General features: G+C 40.7%; 1 protein-coding gene across 7 annotated transcripts in view; it reads left to right on the top strand.

Moving 5' to 3' along the window:
- Positions 1-22,779, top strand: part of ubr5 (ubiquitin protein ligase E3 component n-recognin 5) — a 182,900-nt gene that overhangs the window by 73,874 nt on the left and 86,247 nt on the right. For 6 of the 7 annotated variants that reach the window (XM_067982020.1, XM_067982022.1, XM_067982025.1 and 3 more), the window contains 4 exons: positions 3,136-3,346; positions 6,610-6,736; positions 7,439-7,590; positions 21,891-21,986. In XM_067982020.1, coding sequence (XP_067838121.1) covers positions 3,136-3,346; positions 6,610-6,736; positions 7,439-7,590; positions 21,891-21,986 — 586 coding nt within the window. The remainder of the gene's footprint in view (positions 1-3,135; positions 3,347-6,609; positions 6,737-7,438; positions 7,591-21,890; positions 21,987-22,779) is intronic. The other variant, XM_067982021.1, reaches the window with a different exon arrangement.

Genomic DNA, 22,779 nt, shown 5'->3' on the forward strand with positions numbered 1-22,779 from the left:
CACAGGTCTCCATTATACCAAGCAGCCGACAGTGTGGCACCATGTCGAAAGCTACCTGAAAATCCAGGTACACAATGAACCTTGGTGTCAGTCATGTTTTTATTTTTTTATATATTTGTTATGGTATAGAATCATAGAATGTTTACAACACTGAAGAAGGCCATTTGGCCCATCGAGCCCGTGCCGGCGTTCTGCAAGTGCAGTCCAGTTAGTCGAGCCCCCCTGCCCTTTCCCCAAAGCCCTGCAGATTTTTCCCTTCAAGTACTTATCCAATTCCCTTTTGAAAGCCACGATTGAATCTGCCTCCTCCACCCTTTCAGGCAGCGCATTCCAGATCCTAACCACTCGCTGCGTTTAAAAAAAAAAGTTTTTCCTCTTGTCGCCTTTGGTTCTTTTGCCAATCGCTTTAAATCTGTGTCCTCTGGTTCTCGACCCTTCCGTCAACGGGAAGAATTTCTCTCCATCTACTCTGTCTAGACCCCTCATAATTTGTACACCTCGATCAAATCTCCTCTCAACCTTCTCTGCTCTAAGGAGAACAACCCCAGCTTCTTCAGTCTATCCACATAACTGAAGTCCCTCATCACTGGAACCATTCTAGTAAATCTCTTCTGGACCCTCTCAAAGCCCTTCACATCCTTCCTAAAGTGCGGTGCCCAGAATTGGACACAATGCACCAGTTGTGACCGAACCAGTCTTTTATAAAGGTTGTTCTTATCCTCCTTGCTTTTGTACCCTATATGCCTATGCCTCTATTGTCATAAAACAATGCCTTAGAGAAATTTAGTGTAAATATCTCCCCAGAATGTTGTTAGTATTTCTATGCTGCTGGGGATTATCAATAAAAGTGCGATGAATATTAGAGCTGCATGACCATTCTAAAGCTGTAACGGATTTAAAATGCCACCTCCAATTTAATTTCTGAGCTGCGGTATTGTATTGGTCTACATGTTTCCCATGAATTCTTGAGATTAGAGGCTCTAATCTGCCATAAACCTGTGATCCTAGTTACATGCATATGTTTTGGACTTGTAGCTTGAAAGATAATTAATACAAGTTTTGTAATACAATATCCTAACAACTTGCATTCATGTAGCGCCTTTAATCCAGTGGAAACATCCCAGGGCACTTCACAGGAGCGTATCAGACAAAATTTGACACAGAGCCACAGAGATATTAGGACAGGTGACCAAAAGCTTGGTCAAACAGTTGGGTTTTAAGGAGCGACTTAAAGAAGTACAGAGGCTGAGGTTTAGGGAGGGAATTCCAGAGCTTGGGGCCCAGGCAGCTGAAGGCACGATCACCCATGGTGGAATGATGAAAATTGGGGATGTGCATGAGGCCAGAATTGGAGGGCTGGAAGAGGTTAGCGAGAGGGAGAGGCGAGGTCATGGAGGGATTTGAACACAAGAAGAATTTTAAAATCGAGGCGTTCCTGGACTGGGAGCCCGTGTAGGTCAGCGAGCACTGGGGTGATGGATGAATGGGACTTGGTGCGAGTTAGGAAACGGGCAGAAGAGTTTTGGATGAGCTCAAGTTTACGAAGGGCAGAAAGTGGGAGGCCGGCCAAGAGAGCATTGGGATATATCTCTAACAGCGAATAGAAGTGGAGGAGATTTCTTCCAAGTTTGGAACATTTTTAAAGGAACTAAATTGTTGGGTCCATGTAGATGCTTGCTCACCCTGTGGTTGACACCAGCTCGCCAACACTTATCTTTCCGAACTGAAATATTGGTCCCGATATTGGCAGGGAGGGAGCAATGGCAACTGCCAAATTTAACAGCAGGACCTCATTAGAATTTTTTTCTCCATTTCCTGCCTGGCAGCTGGCCAGATTGAGAGGCCGGTTGGCTGTCGGGTGAGAAGACCTGCTGCAGAAGGCAGCAACAGGACTGGAGAGGATGGAGGGAGTCGGGGATGGAGGAGACATTGGATCGCGGGGGGCAGGTCGGCAAATCGAGGGTGGGGGGAGACGTCAGATTGCATGCAAGGGAGACAGATCGTGGCAGGTTAGGTTGGGGGGGGGCCAGGGGTGGTGAACATTCCTGCTCCTCCTGGCCCGCAAACGTGCTGGAAAAGCACTTACTTGCTGGATCAGGCAGTTCTCACCTCCCTTTAGATGCCTGGTTTTCCAGGCTCCAGAGAACTCTGCCCGTAGCTGTTAAATCCAAATGGCTGCTAAAATCTGAGGCACGCAGCATCATTTAACTTATTACAATTACCGACTCGCCTCTCGATCGGGTTACTCACCTGACCGCCAGCCCACACCAGTTAAACTGGAAGTAGGCGCCTTCATGGCGGGTTGGAGTCGTGTTACCCATTTTAAGAATTCCGCCCCCCAGCCACTGTCCCACCCATCCTGGGGCGGTTAAAATTCCCCCCCATTTGGTCTCCATAAGCATGCATGACATGGATTTAAATGAGATTTTGTCTTACCAGATTGGAAATGATACAAAAGAAATACTGCATTGTAGATCTAAAGGGGAATATTTCGCTTAGAAATTGTCGTCTTCACGCCCGCCCCCAGCAAAGCAATGTTCTCAAATATTATGCTACATCAAATTTTGAAGTGGTGAAGGATGTTACTATAGTTTAAAAACTAGCACTCATGATTGGTAATTGATAGAAATTGAAAAGAAAAGTTATCTTTTGCTTTTCTACTGAACAAGAGGTCATTGTCCGGAAGGTATGCTGGTTCTTTAAATAAATTGGTTAATTGTGGAACTGTTAAATCTACTATTGTCTTTTTATTAAACTAACTTTTTTAAACTTTAAAAATTACTGTAATGATTATTGGAAATGCTTTCATCAAATTTTAAGGTTCTTACTTTCCCCATTTTATTTCAAAGTTAATTGGTTTTAAGGTGGTTCTTTAATGCCATCACGTTGACCGTTTTTTACTTTGGCACACACGGAAGTTTACATGTAGTCCTTCCTATACTGAACATACTGTTTCGGACCCCAGTCTTCAGTGCAATGACACTGAAAGTGAAATCTTTCATTTTATATATTGAATGAAAAGGGCAGAGAAATTTACCAGTGTATGTATTATTCTTACCAGAATGGTTACTAAATATAATGCATATTGTTCACAAAATCTCCCAATATAATTAGTCATTCTTTTTTTTTCTATAGAAGCAAGCATTAATGCAGCACATATTGAGATGTGATTATGAAGCCTCCAGGCAGTACTTGATGAATCTCGAGCAGGCTGTCCTGTTGGAACAAACACCGCAAGCACTAAATACATTCCTAAGCAATCGGTGTGATGGGAATCGTAATGTCTTGCACGCCTGTGTGTCTGTCTGTTTCCCCACAAGCAATAAAGAGACAAAAGAGGAAGAAGGTGGGTTAAAACTGTTTACATGATATTCCGTTATTTGCACATGAAAGCTTTTTTGGTGAAAATAGAACTGAAAGTTTCAGAAGTATTAACTTTCCTCTGCTAATATAGCCACATTAAAGATTAGATTGGTTTGTTTAATTCCTAGTCCAACAGTCTTTTTAAAAATTCACTGGTGAGGATAGTATTTTGAATAGTTCATCTGGTGAGGAATGACAGCTCTATAACAAGTCTTGGAAATATAATGCATCTGCAATTAGACATTCTACTAGGAGCCTCTTTTTTCAAAAGTATGTTTTGTCAGTTTTTTTAAAAAATTGGAAACTGGACATGATATACTTCTGGACTGGAGATTGCAGATTCTTAGCCATTTATTGCCTGTTGGTTATCAGCTTGGGAATATTGTTTTATTTTTGGCCTCTTGATGATTCGGCCTGAGTCTCCGATCTGGTAAAAGGAGATTGTGGCACGCCATACTAGTCAGCCAAGAACTGATAATGAGACAGTCTGGTCAAGTTTTATTCTGGGATATTGATCATTATTCAGAAAACCTTTTCACCTGAGAACGTGGAAGTTTGATGCCAGAACTAGTTTTTTTTTTTTAAATGGCTGCTTTTGGGACTTTTCAAATTCTGTGCTCCCATAGATTGGAGGCTCAGTGGGAACAAGCTGTTTTAATATCTGGATGATTGAAGAAGATAAGGACAACAAAACTCAAGCATGTTACTCCTAATTAGGAGCTGAACTTAGTATGACGCTCTTACCCTACTGAGCTTGTGACGTCTTGTGACATCAAATTCATGACTTCTGCTAGAGGGATCAGATGAGGCTCGAATTTCACTTTTTTTATTCTGATCTCCGCAAGTCATAGTTGGAACATCAATAGAAAGATGCAACTGAGGCTTTATCTCATACTCAAAAAGCAAACTACTATTTACATCATCAGACCCCATCCCTATGATCTGACCATTAGGATCTTTTAGACATGCTGTGAATGGGGGTAGCATGCCTCAGGATCAACAATTGTCCTTTTACTAATGTACTTTGCAAGGAAAGTGGCATAGGTTGCCCCACCATGTAGCTCTGTCCTCTTTGATAAGTGAAAAAAACACCACCATCTGTTTCATTCAAGCTAAATCTATGTTGAATTTATTGTAATAGTTAGGATTTCACAGAAGTTTTAAAAAGTTAGAAACTAGTAGTAATAATTGACAAAACAAAGATCTGGATCAGTTCACAAGGGTTTGGGAATATTTTGTCTATACTGTTTAGCACTCCAATAAACTGCAGAAGACTTCTAGATCGGTGTTTACATTAGGCAAATGTTGCTGCTTTCTCCACTGAAACCAGCATTGTCTTAGATATAACTGAAAACTTTTTTTTTAAAAAAAAGGCCAACAACTAGCAGAATATATCCCAGACTGAGGCCTCTGGGCACACTGTCAATAAAACCAAGTTTAAAAACACCATGGAGTATTTTGAACACTGATCCACCTGAAGAACAGTGGTTCACATCTCGTACATCCCGTTAATGCTTTAATGCAGCATAATCCGATTAGGCCTGGATGAGTTCTTTGCACCCTGATTGAAAGCACTTGGCTCCCTTTCCATAAAACTAAGTTTATTTTCTATGGCTCAGCCATTAAATGTAAAAAAAATTGTTTCAGCTCTAATTTTCTGGCACTGGTTTGATTGCTCTTCAGAGTTTATAATTTGTTGAAAGGCTACTGCGTGTTCAACTCATAACCAGACTGCTTCTGAAGCTTCAGCAGCTGTAGGCTTTCCCCTAGAGATATTGCTGGCTGAAGTTATATCGAAACTGTAGCATAGAAACAGGCCCTTCGGCCCAACCGGTCTATGCTGGCGTTTATGCTCTACATGAGCCATCTACAATTTGCAGTATGTCCACTTACGTTGGCGTAGCTTTTTTAAAAAAAAAGAGTGGTGGGGGGGGGGGGGAAGATAATATAGTATAAAAACTTTGGAGCAAAACAGCTCTGCTTCTGTTCATACTGGACTAAATTTTAGTAATGTATCCTAATGAAATGTTGAAGTGTAATTATTCCTTTACTTCAACAGAGGGGTATCCCAAGTGTTTTATCTCCGTGGACCTTATAGGTGTCCTCCATGGAGATGCGGGTCACATAGGAAGTTTAAAACCATGTTATTAATTTACATATACTTAAAGTTACTGATACTGACAGATCTTGGCATTGTGATTTAGGATTTATCCAATGAGGCAACAGTACTAAGAACAGCCTCTTCTAAACCTCCAGGCCTGCAAAATTCAAAAGAACAAAAACAGCAAACACAAAATATTTGAAAATAGCATTGAGTTGCTTGGGCTTCAAGGGCAGGATTGTCAGGGCTCTGATTATGTGGGCTGTGGGCCACAGTTTGGTAAACCCCATCTCGTGACATTTTGATCCTTCAACAAAAGCAGGTGTAATTAAAGCAGGCATTGGCATCAATGTGGCGCAATTCTATCTTTCACCAGATAATAGTTTGGCAACCGTCTTTCCTGATCAGACAGGTACTCTTGAAGTGATACAACTTTCAGAATATTAATTCTAATGTATTCTGGGTCATTGATCATTTTATGGTGGCGTAGTCTTCGAAAGCAGTTGTATCAACTTTGCCACACTCTTCCATATTTGACTATTGACTTAGTCATTGAAGGGGCTTATTTTGTTTAAACAAATGTTTTATCAAGCTTAGTAAATGTTACAGCAGCCTGTAACATAAAAACAGTGTACACTTGCTAAATTTAGCTATATATATATTTATATTTATGACCTGGAAGTAACTTTTCCTTTCATCAGCAAATATGTGAAATTTGCATTTGCTGTTGAAAATAATTTGGAGGAGTGGGAGCAAAAGAATGTGGAGAACCATTTGCTATCTACTCTTCAAGAATCTTGAAAGCGTGTCCAAAATGCTCCACTGTTTCTCCTGGGAAGTTGATCAGAGTGTCGTGAAACATCTTTCGACTGAATTATTCCACCTTTCTTGATGGGAGGAAAATTGGGATCGGGAGAGCTTTTGAAAAGTTTTTAAAAGCAAATGAATTTTGAACAAAGTTCACTAATCTGAATTAAATGCAGTGCCAAGCATATTTCAGGAAACCTACATTGGTAAATGAGTTGAAACCAAAAATATATTCTGTATTTCAGAGGTATATTTTGAGACTTGCCTGTGGTTTGAATTCTATTCCTATTGTATCCTTGTTATTGAGACCTAGTGACTTAAGTATTTCTGTCCTACAGAAGCAGAGCGCTCTGAGAGGAACACGTTTGCAGAGAGGTTATCGGCAGTTGAGGCCATTGCAAATGCCATTTCAGTGGTGTCGAGTAACAGCAGTGGTAACAGAACTGGGCCATCTAGCAGTCGTAGGTATGTGTAAATACAAAGATAATCTGTTAAATTGTGTCCTTGTTGCTGGACATCATTAATTTTGTGCTAATCATCCAAGTGCAGCATGGTCCTCCCCACCCTCTCAGCTGGAGGTCTGTGGAAGCTGGAGCCCTGACTGAATAATTTTTGAAGTGGGGGGGGGGCGGTGGAGCTGGGGTGAGAAGGAAGGGTGTACCAATTATTACCATTCAATTCTTAGGGTGGAGGTGGGGAGGTTGAAGAGATGGCAATCAAATAGTTTTAAAAGTTCGTTCTTTTACATTTTATTTCTTTTTCATTGGAACTTCAGGGATCTACAAAAAAAATTAGATGTTTTGGTGTCAGCTTCTAGAAAGAAAGGGAAAGCCTTGCAGTGCATTCCAAAATTTTTATGAGCACCTTAACAGTCAAAGCTGTCTAGACCTGTTAAATAAACCAGTACCTGCATAGCCCACTTGGACTGAAAGATAAGCCCATCTGATTCCAAATATGCATTTGATTTGCAGTGTACATATTGTGTGGTTTGGATTCTACATATGGTACAATTGTATTTTTTAGCAAAATCGAGTGAACTAATAATTGAGTGTCCCTAATTAATGATCATAGCAACTAATTGGGTCATACTAGGAGATGTTTGTCACCTGGATAAGGTTTTTATTTCCCAAACAAAATAATGTGCCTTACACTAATTTTTCCTCCAAGTTTAAGATTACGTGAGATGATGAGGCGCTCACTACGAGCTGCGGGCTTAGGACGTCATGAGTCTGGTGCTTCATCCAGTGACCATCAGGACCCAGTATCTCCTCCTATTGCCCCTCTTAGCTGGGCACCAGATCCACCTGCAATTGATCCAGGTTAGAGTGTGTCCTGATTTACTGGAAAATAATTTGCTGAATGCTAGATCCTGCTTAAATTTTTAGCAAAAATACACAAGAATTTTAAGAGTAATTTCACCATGAAAATGACTTATGGCTGCAATAAAATGAAGTTTTATTAGGCATTAGTATGCATTTACAAAGTACGCTGACATCTAGGGCAAAAATTGCATCCCTGTAGTTGATGCGCAGATCATTTTGAGTTCATGTACAAAAGAGAACATTTGTGCTGAGGAGACAAAATGATCATATTCCCTTTTGGTGCCAGCTCATGTATTAAATTGTACAGATGCAGAAAATTTGTCTCAATAGCCATTTTGGTCTTGGTATTGTAGCCAGTGTCCTCATACTTCTAGATTAAAATAAGAAAGCAATGTCTGAATAAGAAAGAAAGGCTTGCATTTATATAGTGCTTTTCATGACCTTAGGATGTCCCAAAGCGCGTTACAGACAATGAAGTAGTTTTGAAGTGTAGTCACTATTCTAATGTAGCAAATGCAACAGGCAATTTGCGCTCCCACAAACAGTGAAATAAATAGAGATAATCTGTTTTTGGTGTTGGTTGAGGAAGAAATGTTGGCCAGGACACCAGGAGAACTCCACTGCTACTCTTCGAATAGTGCAGTGAGATCTTTTACATGCACCTGAGGGGTCAGACGGGGCCTCAATAATCTTTCATTTAAAAAGACCGCACCTCCGACAGTGCAGCACTCCTCCAGTACTGCACTGAAGTGTCAAACTATGTTATGTGCGCATGTCTCTGGTGTAGGGGTGGATTCCACATCCTTCTGACTCAGGTGAAAGTGTTACTACTAAGCCAAGGCAGGCACTTGCCTTACCACACAAAAGTAGTCATAGTGGCATGTTGTTCAATTCACTTTTGAGTGGTGCACTCTTAGTTGTTTGCACCAACACCTGACCCAGAGATGGTGTGCCTTTTGGTTGGGAACATTGGGGACTTTATGCTGAAGTGGCCAACCAGCCTTTCCACAGCAGCTATTGTTCTAGTACTCCTAATGAGGAGAGGAAGGAGGTGGAGGTACATTTTGTGTTGGATCAAATTACTTCAGCTGCAAAAAATAGTTTTAATCTAACACAGTTTGCAGCTAAAGTTTTGGCATCACCTGACATGTAACATTGATATTTTTATACTCTTTGTAACCAGTATACTCTTTGTAACTCATTCTTGAATAAATTAAATGAACATGGGTAGCACTGGAAGGTTAAGTATTTTGGTATTGAAGATACTTGTGTTGAAAAAATATTTTAAAATTGTGGGTAACTTCACTTTTATTCCTCCGTGTCACATCTCTGGCTGAGGTACTGTTGTTGCAGATTTATCGTAAATTGGTTGCTAGGTGCAAGAAAGTAGCCTGATGTGCTTACAGCCTCTTTGTTCTGTGCCTCCCCTTAATTAGATCAAAATCAGGAACTTGCTTTGTAGCGAAGTAAAAGCATATGCCTGCATTCTAGCATGTTATGATTCAGCACACAATATATCAACATGCTGCAGCACCTAATCACCTTTTGATTTGAATAGTACTCTGTTTATAAATATATATTAAAAAAATTAGATTGATTCTCACAATTTTCAGTAACATTCCTTTTGTGGTTTTGAATATTTTGATTATATAGTGCTATTTATATCATCCAGGGTATTGACCTAGAAAGGTTGCTGAGATGCGAAAATAAGGGAGCTGAATTGACAACTCAGCTCAATAATAGTTGCAATAAAAACAGAAAATGCTGGAAAACACACAGGTCAGACAGCATCTATGGAGAGAAGGACCTAAAATATTAACTGTTTCTCTCTCCACAGTTGCTGCCTGACCTCGAGTGTTTTCCAGCGTTTTCTGTTTTTATTTCAGGTTTCCAGCATTCGCAGTATTTCGCTTTTTGTTTCAGTAATAGTTGCTCTTCGTAACTCCCTGTCAGTCGCACCTCAAACACAATTTTAAAAAAAAAACTTTATGGTTCTTCCTCAAAGTACAAATGAATAGGCCGTTATCCAAATGGAAGGGGGGAAGCCACTGGAGTCCTGTTTTTGCGTTACGCGCACTTCATTATCCAGATTGTACGCAGGTCTGATTTTGGGAGCATATTTTTGTTCTTCCATCTTCAGTAGCTTTGGGAAGCAAACCACCATCACCACTTAAAATTAATTTTGTGTGTATGGGATTAAATATTTTGCTGTGCTTTGCAAGTTTTTCAGTATTTTTCATTTTTTGTTCAGTCGTTCACAGCATGTAGTTTTGGAATAATTTCCTTTTCATACCAAATTCCATGGTTGAGGCCTCCATCAAAGTTACTCAAACCAGTCTATATAATCTGTTGATGCTGGGGTATGATGATTTGTTTATCTGATCGGGTCACTTCTGGTAAGGGCCTACAAAAGTGATAGCACTTCAAAAGAACCCATAAGGCACTTTGGGACATCCTGAGGACGTGGGAAGGTGCTGTATAAATGCAAGTTCTATCTTTCTTGCAGCCCTCCTATTTTTGTGGGTGCGCAGCCTATTCTGTATAATGTACTGGCGTTGTGAATGGTTAAAAATTGGAAAAAGGGTAGTATACAAATAGGGATGATTCCACCTTTTGCAAAGTGACTGTGGAATTGGGTTTGTCAAAGAAGAGTTCCAACTTCAGAAAAGATAGAATTTGGTACAGCTGATGGAGGATATTCAGAGAACAGTTCAATATCAAAGCAACAATTGAGTTGTGTTTTGTGTTCACTCAAGACTATGGGGAAGGTGACATTTCTGGAGTTAACAATTCATTGCTTTTAAATTGCTAATGTCACCATTTTGCTCGTACCAGAGCACAGTTTCTTTAGCATTAACCTTGGCTAACACTCCCATTGATAGTTGCCAAAACAGTTGGACTAGGTCATTGAGTGACAGTGTTCCTCTAAGAAACATGTTAAAATAAATTTCTGATCCCATCTCCATAGCTCTGCAAGCCATCCTGTCCTATGTGACAGGACTGATACAGATCTAATCCTTGGTCAATATAATTGGGAGGCATGAGTGTCGGAGGATAGCATACTACCAGCAGCAGCACCTGTAGCTGCCAAAACATCACCATGTTGTAAAGCAATAACAACCTTTTCTAACCCATCTATTCATGAATGGCCCAGGTCACCTTCAGCTTTGGTTAAACCTGACAGTCTGGAGTCATATTGGCAATAGAGGAAGCTGTAATTTATATATTGTCCATTCCCCATGATGGTTCATGTGTACACCAAGTAAAACAAATTAATGTGGCCAGACAAAAAAGAATGTTGAATTTCAGAAATGTAATCCAAAAAGCTGGATATATGTCCAGATTGCAGCTCTTCAAATCCAGGAGATTATTTACCAGCTATTGGTTTTGCTGAGTCAGGCACTTCATGCTATAAAGAACAACAATTGTGTCAATGTAATTAACTTCATAAATTCTCCATATGCCTTGGACTAGTTATGTAATTTTTGCTCAAAGTGGATGTAATCCCAGGAATTTTGCTCTTAAGGTTTAAAATTTCAGGTTTTCTGTAAACCTGCACATGAAGTTAAATTGGCCCATTTCGGGGAAAGTTATTCTAAAAAGATGTGACGGAAATTTTTTTAAAATCTCATTAGTGCCTCACGACAATCTCTTGCATAGTTGCTGAGGTGGCATGTGTTACACTGAGAAGCTAGTTATTTACCTTTTCAGAGGAGAATTCACACTGCCTGGCTCTTTTAAACCAAAGGTCCAGAAAGTGCCCTTTACCAATGCTTCTATTCCCATGCCTCATCACTGATTTACTGACTCTACTTCCTGTACTGACAGTTGCCAAAAGGGACCCAAATCACATTGAACAGTTGGGTGAGAGAGAAAACAAATTCCTCTTTAACTAGAATCAGCTGCAGTTCAAAGGAATGATTATACAGTCAAGATTGTGGCTACCAAGGAACTTTTGACTTTAAAAGCCAATTCCATGTAAAGTAGAAATATTGTCATGAACATTTAAAATGTTGGAGTGGAGTTCATTTAGAATGATTTGAGCCTTGCAAAAAGTGATCTTGGAGTTATTCAGCAAAGAAGGGCTCCAACTTCAGAAGAGTTAATGAAGAGTTAGCACAACTCACTGGTGGTGTTCACAGCACAGTCCAAAATGAAGGCTGCAGGAACTTTGCCTTCTCAGGCTGTAATGAAGGTTTGCTTGGGCCAGAAAAGCTCATTGTTTTACTCTTGCTGCTTTGTTCTACCACAGTGGAAATGATCTGTTCTGAATCCTAGGTCTTGAACTCCACACTGAAAGGCAAGTCCAAGTGCTGCAAGTAATTTGGGAGACTGGCAAGTTGTCTTAGAATGTTTATTTTTACATTGGGATTTGACTATATTGCAGAAAGTACTTAAGGTTCAATGTAGTCCAAATAAGCAAACAGTCACAGCTCACTCATTTACCAAATGTTTGCAACCAGAATATTGATAAGAATTGTCTCCAGGGACGACCTTTCTCAAACTCTAGCATAAACGGTACATTCTGTCCTTAATTTGCCTAGAGTTTTCTGATCATCAGTAATCATAACTCGAGCCAAGGGAGGGTCTGGTGTTTAAAGTTGACTAGTTGCATTGTTGTTCTGATTACCTTAGGACAATGCAGTCTGAACCTACACACTCTGCAATATGCAGAATTGTACCACTACATTCCAGCCTGACTAGCATCCATTTCTGAGGCCACTGCAGCTGAACTTTCATTCATAATTGTCCCAAAAATTCTTCAACCAGGATACAGCTAATGCTTTATGGTGAGATGTATTCTGAGCACATTGTAGTTGTAAATTGTGCATATCAAAAGTAGTGGGGAACCAAGAGGCAAATGAGAATGAGGAAATTAAAACAATTCCTCAGTAGAGGAGAAAGTACTCATGAAACTAATGGGACTAAAAGCTGACAAATCACCTGGACCTGATGGCCTATATCCTAGGGTTCTAACGGAGGTGGCTGCAGAGATAGTGGATGCATTGGTAATGATCTTCCAAAATTCCCTAGATTCTAGAATGGTCCCAGTGGATTGGAAGGTAGCAAATGTAACCCTGCTATTCAAGAAAGAAAGGAGGGAGAGAGAAAACAGGGAACTACAGGCCAGTTAGCCTGATATCTGGTGTGAGGAAAATGCTGCAATCCATTATTAAGGAAGTGATAACGGGGCACTTCAAAAAAAAAAAAAAAAAAAAAATCCTTTTGAAAGGGAAATCGTGTTTAACAAATTTATTAGAGTTCTCTGAGGATGTAATTAGCAGGGTAGATAAAGGGGAACCAGTGGATGTAGTATATTTGAATTTCTAAAAGGCATTGGATAAGATGCCACATAAAAGGTGGTTATGCTAGATAAGGGCTCATGGGGTTGGGGGTAATATATTAGCATGGATAGAGGATTGGTTAACAGACAGAGGCCAGAGAGTAGGAATAAATGGGTCATTTTCAGGTTGACTGGCTGTAACTAGTCGGGTGCCGCAAGGATCAGTTATTTACAATCTATATTAATGACTTAGATGAAGGGACCAAGTGTGATGTGTCCAAGTGTGATGTGTCCAAGTTTGCTGACAATGCAAAGGTAGGTGGGAAAATAAGCTGTGAGGAGGACACAGCAAAGGATTACAGACAAGTTAAGTGAATGGGCAAGAAGGTGGCAGATGGAGTATAATATGGAGAAATATGAGGTTATTCACTTTGGTAGGAAGAATAGAAAAGCAGAATATTTTTTAAATGTTGAGAAACTATTAAATGTTGGTGTTCAGAGAGATCTGTGTCCTTGAACAAAAAACACAGTTAACATGCAGGTACAGCAAGCAGTTAGGAAGGCAAATGGTATGTTGGCCTTCATTGCAAGGGGGTTGGAGTACAAGAATAAGGAAGTCTTGCTACAATTGCACAGGGCTTAGGTGAGACCATACCCTGGAGTACTGTGCACAGTTTTGGTCTCTTTATCTAAGGGAGGATATATTTGCCTTAGAGGTGGTGTAATGAGGATTCACTAGATTGATTCCTGGGATGAGAGGGTTATCCTATGAGGAGAGATAGAGTAGAATGGGACTATACTCCTCTGGAGTTTAGAAGAACGAGCAGTGATCTCACTGAAACATACCAGATTCTGAGGGGGCGTGACAAGGTAGATGCTGAGAGGTTGTTTTCCCTGGCTAGAGTGTATAGAATTAGGGGGCATAGTCTCAGGATAAAGGGGTCGGCCATTTAAGACTGAGATGAGGAGGAATTTCTTCACTCGGAGGGTTGAGTATCTTTTGGAATTCTCTACCCCAAAGGGCTATGGATGCTCAGTCGTTCTATATGTTCAAGATAGATAGATTTTTGGACTCTAGGGGAATCAAGGGAAATGGGGATCGGGCGGGAAAGTGGAGTTGAAGTCTAAGATTAGCCACGATCTGAATGAATGGCGGAGCAGGCTCGAGGGGCCATATGGCCTACTCCTGCTAGTTCTTATGGGCTGTCGTGTAGCTGTGCTAACAACATTTCCTCGAAGGGATGTGGTGCCCACCTCTAGGGATCATGGCCTCAAAATGCATAGGCCCAGCTATGGTGTCAAAGTACACAAGCTGGTTAGAGCTTTGAGCAATATTGCTCTTCTGGTGGAATAAGTCTCTCCAATCAGTGACACTGTGAACGTCCATCACACTTGCAATGAAGCTTGTAAAGAAAGCAGTTCTCTTTCTGTATGCCATGCAAGAATGGCCCTGGTATCATTGGGACCTCACCATTATTTTTGTGTAATAGCTCCAAGGAGTGTAGAATGTCATGGTGGACACCTTAATTATGAGTGAGTGGGCTCCCACCCTAGAGATGACCAGGATCTTCAATATTCAGGTGGATCTAAGAATCTTGCTGCAGGAGCCAAAACAGTCCATTACCCCTGTGCTCGCTGACCGACATTGGCTCCCAGTCCTGCCACGCCTTGATTTTAAAACATTAATTCCTTGTTTTCAAATCCATCCATGGCCCCCCCCCCCAACCCCAATCTCTGAAAGCTCCTACAACCTTCTGAGATCTCTGCGTTCCTCCAATTCTGGCCGCTTGCGCGTCCCTGATTTTAATCACCGTACCATTGGCAGCTGTGCCTTCAGCTGCCTAGGCCCTAAGCTCTGGAATTCCCTCCCTTAACCTCACCGCCTCTCTACCTCTCTCTCCTCCGTTAAAACCTACCTCTGACCCTATCCTAATATCTTATGTGGCTCGGTGTCAAATTTTGATTTGATAACATTCCTTTGAAGCACTTTGGGACGTTTTGCTATGTTAAAGGTGCTGTGTAAATGCAAGTTGTTGTTGGGCAGCATCCAGCTTGTATGATTTGTTATCCCATCATTTCCTCTCGCAGAATGATTCGCAAAAATCCAAGCAGGAAACCAATCCTTGTGATTCCAAAATTCTGTAGATTATGGAACAGTTCCTGCAGATTGGAGGGTGGCAAATGTAACCCCACTTTTTTTTAAAAAAAGAGGGAGAGAAAACAGGGAGCTACAGACTGGATAGCCTAACGTCAGTAGGGAAAATGCTAGAGTATTATAAAGGATGTGATAACAGGACACTTAGAAAATATCAATGGGATTAGACAAAGTCAGCGTGGATTTGTGAAAGGGAAATCGTGTTTGACAAACCTACTGGAGTTTTTGAGGATGTAACTGGTCGAATAGATAAGGGAGAACCAGTGGATGTGGTTTATTTGGATTTTCAGAAGGCCTTTGATGTCTCACAAGAGGTTAGTGTGCAAAATTGAAGCACATGGGATTGGGGGTAATATACTGGCATGGATTGAAAATTGGTTAACACAAGAAAGAGGGTAGGAATAAATGGGTTGTCTTCGGGACGGCAGGCGGTGACTAGTGGGGTATCGCAGGGATCAGTGCTTGGGCCCCAGCTATTCACAATATATATCAATGATTTGGATGAGGGAACCAAATGTAATATTTCCAAGTTTGCAAACGATACAAAACTAGGTGGGTTCGTGAGTTGTGAGGAGGATGCAAAGAGGCTTCAAGGCGATTTAGACAAGTTGAGTGAGTGGGCAAATACATGGCAGATGCAGTATAATGTGGATAAATGTGAAGTTATCCACTTCGGAAGGAAAAACAGAAAGGCAGAGTATTATTTAAATGCTGATAGATTGGGAAATGTTGATGTACAAAGGGACCTGGGTGTCCTTGTACATCAGTCGCTGAAAGCAAACATGCAGGTGCAGCAAGCAGTTAGGAAGGCAAATGGTATGTTGGCCTTCATTGCAAGAGGATCTGAGTACAGGAGCAAGGATGTCTTACTGCAGTTATACAGGGCCTTGGTGAGACCACACCTGGGGTATTGTATGCAGTTTTGGTCTCCTTACCTAAGGAAGGATATATTTGCCATAGAGGGAGTGAGCGAAGGTTCACCAGACTGATTCCTGGGATGGCAGGACTGTCAAATGAGAGATTGGGTTGACTCGGCCTGTATTCACTCAAGTTTAGAAGAATGAGAGGGGATCTTATTGGAACATATAAAAATCTGACGGGGGTAGACAGACTGGATGCAGGGAAGATGTTTCCCCTTGCTGGGGGGGTCTAGAACGAGGGGTCATAGTCTTAGGATACAGGTTAGGACATTTAGGACTGAGATGAGGAGAAATTTCTTCACTCATAGGGTGGTGAACCTGTGGAATTCTTTACCACAGAAGGCTGTGGAGGCCAAGTCACTGAGTATATTTAAGAGGGAGATAGATTTTTAGACACAGAAGGCATCAAGGGGTATGGGGAGAGAGCAGGCATATGAGAGAGGATCAGCCATGATCATATTGAATGGTGGAGCAGGCTCGAAGGGCCGAATGGCCTACCTCCTGCTCCTATTTTCTATGTTTCTATGACTCCGTATTGCCCAGGCAAATGTGCTTTTTGATCCTTTCCTCAAGGCTACTACTAGTTTTACATGCTTTCACAAAGGTGATTGGCTTTGGGTAACTTAAACTTTGGTTGCCTTGAGACTAAGCCAGTGCCAATAATAAGTAATTGTGCTTCCTTTTTTGGTTTCTGTACTGCTTTGTTTTTCATTTAACCTTCTAGAACAGAATTATACCAATGTTAGATTAAGTAAGTTTGCTATGCTGATTATTATTCTTATAATCCACACTATACATACAAAGTTCCCTTGGTTCTTTTCAAGGTTTTTGTTTTAATTCTTTATTTGTCCTTTTGATGCCACAAATGGACTGAAATTTACTTCCAGAACAAGACCATATATCTCAAAGTTTAAGGGGTGGAGCAATTATATGATCTAATCTGGCAGGCAATATTTACAATGATGTAGTGTTTTCCCTGGTTGGGTGATGGCACATTTATATGTAAAAGTTGACCTAATTTCCAAGAATGAACAAAACTATGGAAAAGGTAGGAAAGCATTTTTATATAGAGTTAGTTTTTAATTCAAGGTTTTTTTTATGGTTTCCCAGTTTTTTTTGGGGGTGTGCTGTGGTGCGGGGGGAGGAGGTTGCCTAATTCTAATTCTCTGCCAATGTTGTTCTGCAGCTGGCCACCAAAAAGGCATAAGAGCAACCTAATTTGCTTTGTTTCCCCAGCGCACACCTCCCTAAAAATAACAACTTTAATTGATGAATCACAGTGTTGTAGAAGAGATCCAACTTGGCTACCACTCCATGTGCAAAATTGAGTTGCACCTTGTTATCCTCCATATTTGACTTAAAGCAGTGTATATGAAAGTGTCAGTTCACTAATTGTGCTTTCCTGGAACTATTGGAAATTGAGTTTATTCTATGCAGAGATGTGGGAGTGAAAGCCATTAAAACTACCCAATTTTCAGGTTAAGAAATTAAACTATATTTACACACTACAACTTCTGCCACACAAGCACAAGGCTTTTGTGCAGTCAGCATTCAAATACAAAAATATAATTATATAATAACCTTAAATAATGAACTTGGTTGAATCCCATGTTTTCGCATCATTATAATTGCATCTAATTGGCTCTTAAAATATTTGTAACTTTGAAACTGCTTTATAGCCTGGTTTGCCAAAAGAATATAATCTTGTTTTAGATGTTTCTAGTTTTAATCTGAAGCACAATTTTCTTCCCAAGTATTCTGAACTTTGAAGATATCCACTTGGTACTCGTAGGTACAGCACAACCATTCAGCCCATCGTGCATGTGCGGGCTCTAAAAGAGCTATCCAATTAGCCCCATTCCCCTGCTGTTTCCCCATAGCCCTGTAAATTTTTTCCCTTCAAGAATTTAACCAATTCTCTTTTTGAAAACTACTATTGACTATCTGGTTCCACCACCCTTTCAGGCAGTGAATTACAGATCATGACAACTCGCTGCGTTTTTAAAAAAAATTGTTTGCTCATGTCGCCTCTGGCTCTTTTGCCGATCACCTTATACTGTTCTACCTATGGAAGTCAGTCATCATCCAGTGGTTTATGGCCCACGTTGATCAGCTTTTAGTTTTTACCACAATATATGTTTTAACAGTTGTTTAACAAGTAATTGGCTAAAGAACCAGAGGTGACATGAGGAAAAATTTTTTAAAGCAGTGACTTATGAGCTGGAATGCACTGCCTGAAAGGGTGGTAGAAGCAGATTCAATGAAAACTTTCAAAGGGGAATTGGAAAGTTTGCAGGGCTATGGGAAAAGAGCAGGGGAGTGGGACTAATTGGATTGCTTTTTCAAAGAGCCGACACAGGCACGATGGGCCGAATAGCGGCCACCTATGCTGTATCATTCTATGATTCTACAGTGAAATGAATTATCCTTGCTTGTTAATACATACTGAAATTTTGATAAGATAAGATGCTATTTTTTGATTATGTTCAGGAGTCATGGATTTCTCCCTTCACACATTGTTTTGTGTGGTTTGAAGTAGTTTAGAATTTTGTTCTGATTTACTGCTATTGTTTCTGAAAGATTTGTAAATGCAGGGAACAAGTTTCTCATTGGTATTTTTGGATGCCGAGATCTTGGCCGTTAGTACTTAGCTGTGGCATAGTTCATTCATTTTCATAGTATCATACACAGCACAGAAGAAGGTCTTTCAGACCATCAAGCATGTGCCGGCTCTTTGAAAGAGCTATCCAATTAGTACCACTCCCTGCTCTATCCCCATTGCCCTGTAAATTGTTTCCCTTCAAGTATTTATCCATTTGCCTTTTGAAAGTTACTATTGAATCTGTTTCCACCGCCCTTTCAGGCAGTGCATTCCAGAGCATAACAATTTGCTGCGTAAAAAATGTTTCCTCATGTCGCCTCTGATTCTTTTGCCAATCACTGTAAATCTGTATGTCCTCTGGTTACTGACCTTTCTGCCACTGGAAACAGTTTTTCTTTATTTACTCTACAAAACTGTTCATGATTTTGAACATCTCTATCAAAACGCCTCTTAACCTTCTCTGCTGTATAGAGAACAAGCCCAACTTCTCCAGTCTTTCCACAAAACTGAAGTCCCTCATCCCTGGTACCATTCTAGTAAATCTCTTCTGCTTTAATATCCTTCCTAAAGTGTGGTGCCCAGAATTGAACACAGCACTCCAGCTGAGACCTAACCAGTGTTTTATGAAGGTTTAGCTTAACTTCCTTGCTTTTGTACTCTGTCTCTGTTAATAAAGCCCAGGATCCCATTTGCTTTTTTAATAGCCTTCTCAACTTGTCCTGCCACCGTCAAAGATTCGTGTACATACATCCAGGCCTCTGTTTCTGCACTCCCTTCAAAATTTAGTTTATATTGCCTCTCCTCATGTTTCCCACCAAAATGTATCACTTCGCACTTCCTCTGCATTAAATTTCATCTGCCATGTGCTCTTGAGGTCTGTTACTATCCTCCACATTGTTACTATATTTCCAAGTTTTGTCGTCTTCAAACTTTTTGAAATTATACCCTCTTACCCAAATCCAGGTCATTAATATATATCAAAAAGAGTAGTGGTCTGAATACTGACCCCTGGGGAACATCACTGTTTACTTTCTCCAATTTGAAAAACAACTGTTCACTGCTGCTGTCTGTTTTCTGTCCATTAGCCAATTTTGTATCCCTGCTGCCATTGTCCCTTTACTCCCATGGGCTGTAATTTTGCTAACAAGTCTGTTATGTGGTACTTTATTAAATGCCTTTTGAAAGTCCATATACATAACATCAACCTTCTCCGTTACTTCGTCATGGAACTCAATCAAGTTAGTCAAACACGATTTTCCTTTAACAGATCTGTGCTGACTTTCATTTATTAGCCCATACTTTTCCAAGTGCTAATTAATTTTGTTCCCGATTATTGACTCTGAGTTTCCCCATCATCGACGTTAGGCTGACTGGCCTGTAATTACCAATTTTATCCCTCTCCCCTTCTTTGAACAAGGGTGTAACATTTGCAATCCTCTAGTCCTCCGGCACCGTCTCCTCCTCTAAGGAGGATTGGAAGATTATGGCCAGAGCCTCCGCAATTTTGCACCCTTATTTTCCTCATTGACCTAGGATGCATCCCACCTGGACCGGGTGACTTTTCTACTTTGAGTACTGCCGACCTTTTAAGTACTTCCTCTTTATTTTTATCCTATCCACTGTCACTACCACCTTCTCCATTACTGCTACATTGGCAGCATCCTCTTTAGTGAAGACTGATCCGAAGTATTCATTTATTACCAAAGCCATACCCTCTGCTTCCACAAGAAGATCTCCCTTTTTGTCCCTAATTGGTCCCACCCTTCCTTTGACTACACTTTTTTTGCTATTTGTATGTTTATAGAAGACTTTTGGGTTTGCTTTTATGCTAGCCGCTAATCTATTCTCACTCTTTGACCCTCATTTTCTTCTTTAGATCTCTGTACTTTCTGTATTCAGCTTGGTTCCATACTATATTGTGAAGCTTACATTTATTGTAAGCCTCCTTTTCCTGTTTCATTTTAATCCCTTTTTATCTTTAGTCATCCAGGGAGCTCTAGCTTTGAATGCCCTTCCTTTCCCCCCTCATGGGAATGTGTCTATTATGTACCTGAACCATCTCTTTGAAGGCCTCTCATTGTTCAATTACTGTTTTGCCTACCAATTTTTGATTCCAGTCCATCTGGGCAAGATCCCTTTTCAACTCACTGAAATTAATCCTCCTCCAGTTAAGTATTTTTACACTTGATTTGTTCCTTGTCTTTTTCCATAATTATTCTAAACTTGATATGTGCTCTGTACCCCAAATGTTCCCCCACTGGAACATGCTACACCTGTCCCATTTCATTCCCCAGAACTAGATCCAGCACTGCTTCCTTCCTCGTTGGGCTGGAAACACACTGTTCGATAAAGTTCTCTTACACACATTTCAGGGATTCTTCCTCCCCTTCTTTGCACTTTACACTAACTATCCCAGTTTATATTAGGATAATTGAAGTCCACCATTATCACTACTCTATAGTTCTTGCATCTTTCTGTAATTTCCCTGCAATTTTGCTCCTGTCTTTCCTCCCCACTATTTGGTGGCCTACAGTATACACCCAGTAGTGTAATAGCTCCTCTATTCCTTAATTCTAACCAAATAGATTCTGTCTTTGACCCCTGAATTACATCCATTCCAGTGCTATAATACTTTGATCACTACCACCTCTGCCTCCCCACCCCCTCTTTTTTTCCTTCCCTATCTTTGCTGAATACCTTGTAGCCAGGATCATTAAGTACCCAATCCTCCCCTCCTTTGAGCCAGGTCTCTGATTATTGCCACTATATCATAGTCCCATGTGGCAACTTGAGCCTGCAGCTCACCAACCTTATTTACCAGGCTACGTGCATTTACGCATGTGCACTCCAAACTCATCCTAGACTGTCTCGCATTTGCCCCCTGTCTGACCCCTCCTATTTCTGAACTATTCTTTACTCTTGTGCTATTTGCCCCTCCCAATCCTCTGTGCACCTTATTTCTCCTCTCTAATGTTTCAACTTGGTGCCTATCCCCTGCCAAATTATTTGAAACCGCCCCCTCCCCCAAGCACTAGTTAACCTCCCTGGGAGGGCATTGGTCCCAGCTCTGTTGCTTTTAAAATCATTACGTTTTAAAATGAGTACTCTTTGCAGAATGCAATGAATTAAGGAAAAGTTTTGGAATCCTTTTATAAAACCTCATGGTTCACAGAGCTATACAAGAAATTGTATTAAACTACTGAATTTTACCACCTAATAAAATGGAGTTTCTCCAAAATGGAGTGGAGGGAAGGAGCATTTTTTTTATCATTAAAGTGTCATTGCAGGGGATTATTTTGTGATGTTGATGTTGTCTGCTGTTCTGTTTACTGAAAGATGGTGACATTGATTTTATCCTGGCCCCCGCTGTGGGATCTCTTACCACAGCAGCGTCTGGCACCGGACAGGGACCAAGCACATCTACCATACCAGGTGAGGATTTAATTTTTTACATCAATTTTTTCCCTCCACCTGAAGGTTTTGACTTCTGTTGTAGTTACCTTGCCCAAATAACTCTTGTTGTGCGATCCTAGTCTGAGTGAATATAGGCTTTATCGCCATTGGTTGGAGGGAATGGGGAAGGTGCATCAAAACTGAGCCTGTTCCTATCCTCACCTGTCATACACATCCAGCAGGTATCATTGGATAGTATTCAGGAGTGGGAATCGTGTGTAATTTTCACCGCATTAGCACTAAGCATCCCTACTGCCATTTTTTCTGAGAAGGCCAGATCTTTACCAATGGAGCCACTGGGAGATGGGGTTGGGGGTGGGGGTGGGGTTAAATTATTCTAATTATATAACAGGCTTCAGATTTCCTGTTCCATTGGTCTTAGGAAAATGACAAAATAGTTAATTTGCTATCATTCCCAAAATGTGTTTCCTTTTTATATATATTGAAACACAGGAATAGGAGTAGGCCATTCAGCCCCTTGAGTCTGTTCCGCCGTTTACTTAGATCATGGCTGATCTGTATCCCAACTAACTCCATTTACCCACCATGGTTCCATGTCCCTTGACACCCTTTGCAAGCAAAAATCTTTCGATCGCAGATTTAAAATTATTAATTGAGCTCGCATCTATTGCTTTTTGTGGGAGAGTTTTCCACACTTCTACCACCCTTTGTGTAACTTCTCTCCTGAATGGCTTGGCTCTGATTTTAAAGCTATGCCCCTGTCCTAGACTCCCCCAGCCAGCGGGAAAGGTTTCTCTCTCTCTCTCTCTCC

The sequence above is a fragment of the Heptranchias perlo genome, chromosome 3 (assembly GCF_035084215.1).
Source record: "Heptranchias perlo isolate sHepPer1 chromosome 3, sHepPer1.hap1, whole genome shotgun sequence".
In the NCBI taxonomy this organism is placed as follows: Eukaryota; Metazoa; Chordata; class Chondrichthyes; order Hexanchiformes; family Hexanchidae; genus Heptranchias; species Heptranchias perlo.